We start from the raw sequence: 264 nt of genomic DNA, 5'->3' as shown, positions 1-264 counted from the left end.
ATGGCGCACTCGTCTGGCTCGGCCCCTCGGAAGCCCATGACCTCCGCACAGGGGTCACACGCGGCCCCTCCCACAGTGGTACGCAAACAGCAGCAGCAGCTGCGGAGTCGCCGCAGCGACCGCTCGGCCTCGCCCATGGGCCGCGTCATCGTCATCCACTCCCCAGAAGAGGGTAAGGAAGACCAACTACTCTCTGAGTCTTGTCTAGTATGTGAACCTGCCGTAGCTTGCCCTTGGTAGTGTACGATATAAGCACTCGTAGTC

At 61.4% G+C, this 264-nt stretch overlaps 1 protein-coding gene across 1 annotated transcript in view; it reads left to right on the top strand.

Annotated features, from left to right (window-relative positions):
• Positions 1 to 264, top strand: part of LOC143138261 (PDZ domain-containing protein 7-like) — a 16,864-nt gene continuing 16,600 nt past the window's right edge. Inside the window, exon 1 of the mRNA XM_076298759.1 lies at positions 1 to 172. Coding sequence (XP_076154874.1) covers positions 1 to 172 — 172 coding nt within the window. The remainder of the gene's footprint in view (positions 173 to 264) is intronic.

Source organism: Alosa pseudoharengus, unplaced genomic scaffold (genome assembly GCF_046254945.1).
Source record: "Alosa pseudoharengus isolate Yale_2024_CS ecotype anadromous, Long Island Sound unplaced genomic scaffold, YU_APseudo_1.1 YU_APseudo_1.1_scf_21, whole genome shotgun sequence".
NCBI classification, from domain to species: domain Eukaryota; kingdom Metazoa; phylum Chordata; class Actinopteri; order Clupeiformes; family Clupeidae; genus Alosa; species Alosa pseudoharengus.
Note: the sequence above shows the minus strand (reverse complement) of the source record. Positions and strands in the feature narration are given on the sequence as shown.